This window comes from Otolemur garnettii, unplaced genomic scaffold, assembly GCF_000181295.1.
Source record: "Otolemur garnettii isolate 467f Iridium unplaced genomic scaffold, OtoGar3 scaffold00041, whole genome shotgun sequence".
Taxonomy (NCBI): domain Eukaryota; kingdom Metazoa; phylum Chordata; class Mammalia; order Primates; family Galagidae; genus Otolemur; species Otolemur garnettii.
In genome coordinates this window covers 226057-227597 of record NW_003852436.1, presented here as the reverse complement: position 1 = coordinate 227597, position 1541 = coordinate 226057, and the positions used below count along the sequence as shown (strand labels likewise).

Here is a 1541-nt window from a genome sequence, read left to right as displayed (position 1 = left end):
GTATATGGTAGGCATATAAAAAATGTATTATGAATGTAGTTGCTGTTATTCTATTTAAGATAGAACAATTTCCTCTAGAGTTGCATAAGAGGAATTTCTCAAATTGCTGCCTTAGCTCAAAACACCCCACTCAATCCTTAAATATATCTGAAAAAGGATACACACATGACTCTTCAAGTCATTTCTCAAACCTCTACGAACCAATTCATAAGCTTCTTCCTTTTTTCCCAAACAGTTCAGTGTTAATCCTTTCATAGCCAGGGTTTCTATTTTTAAAAACAAAGAAAAAGAAATAATAAAAAAATTAAACATTAAAAATAATTAACAACAAAAGATAACTATAATCTCAAAAACAAACGCTATATCATCCTAAGAATTAAAATTTTCAAGATTACTGAGACATTTTCTAAGTTTGTGAAGATTAAAAATATTTCTAGACTATTTTCAGGAGCTCTCCTAGATTAAAAAAATATATAAAATGTGTGTACATCTGATTACAAAGAAATCCAGTAATTCATATTCTAAGAAGATATACTGTATCACTATTCTTTCCAGGGGATGACTTTATATAATCACTTCATTAAAATATGAGAAATGTTATCTTGAAAACAGACAATTTCTGTGAACCTAAGTTATGTCAAATTCACTCTACAATGATTAAAACATACACATAAATTGCTTACGTTTCTGGCTTTCTTAAATTTATTTTAAAATGATTCTTTGAGATTACTATTACCTATAGGAGCAATAGAAGTAGTCAAAAATCTGTCATTAGCAATCAACAGATTAAAAGAGAGATTTAAGGGAAACATTAAGTTTTTAGAAAAGAAGAAAAAAGTTCTCTAATTTTATGGGCATTTTACAAAAGCATAAACAAGAAATAGTCATTATGATTTATTGGTCTTACTTTTAGGGCCAAATTTTAGAATTTACAGAAAAATTAATCAGATATAGAAATAAGAATTAAAGAGATAATCCTGAGGAAGAGTCAACATATACTGTTTCAAAATACATTCAGGGAAATCATGACATTTCATATGCAACATGATTTTGGATGTGTTCAAATGTGAGGGGAAATCACATTTTAGAAACAATGAAATAAGATGGGAAAAACTGCATCATTTTAGAAATAATAAATTTTGGTATTCTTTGGTACTAAAAACCTCTTATCATGATTACATTACTAAATGTCACATTACCGGTATTGCCCACTTTAGAAATGAACATAAAACAACCTAGTATCCAGCTGGCCAGCAAAAAAAAGATATTTAACAAGGAAAAGAAGAAAAATTTAGAAAATTTTACCTCTACTGTTTTTATTTTCAAACAGTTGCAGTGAAAGTATAAAGTGAAACTTGGTGAAAGTAAAAAGTATATTGTGGCAGGCAGGGTGGCTCACGCCTGTAATCCTAGCACTTTGGGAGGATGAGGTGGGTGGATTGCTTGGCCTCACAAATTGTCAGCCTGAGCAAAAGCAAGACCTGCGTCTCTACTAAAAATAGAAAAACTAGGCTCGGCACCTGTGGCTCAAGTGGCTAAGG

General features: G+C 30.5%; 1 protein-coding gene across 1 annotated transcript in view; it reads right to left on the bottom strand.

Annotated features, from left to right (window-relative positions):
- NAA15 (N(alpha)-acetyltransferase 15, NatA auxiliary subunit) overlaps positions 1–1541 on the bottom strand; it is a 102848-nt gene that overhangs the window by 56116 nt on the left and 45191 nt on the right. Inside the window, exon 3 of the mRNA XM_012805384.2 lies at positions 162–266. Coding sequence (XP_012660838.1) covers positions 162–266 — 105 coding nt within the window. The remainder of the gene's footprint in view (positions 1–161; positions 267–1541) is intronic.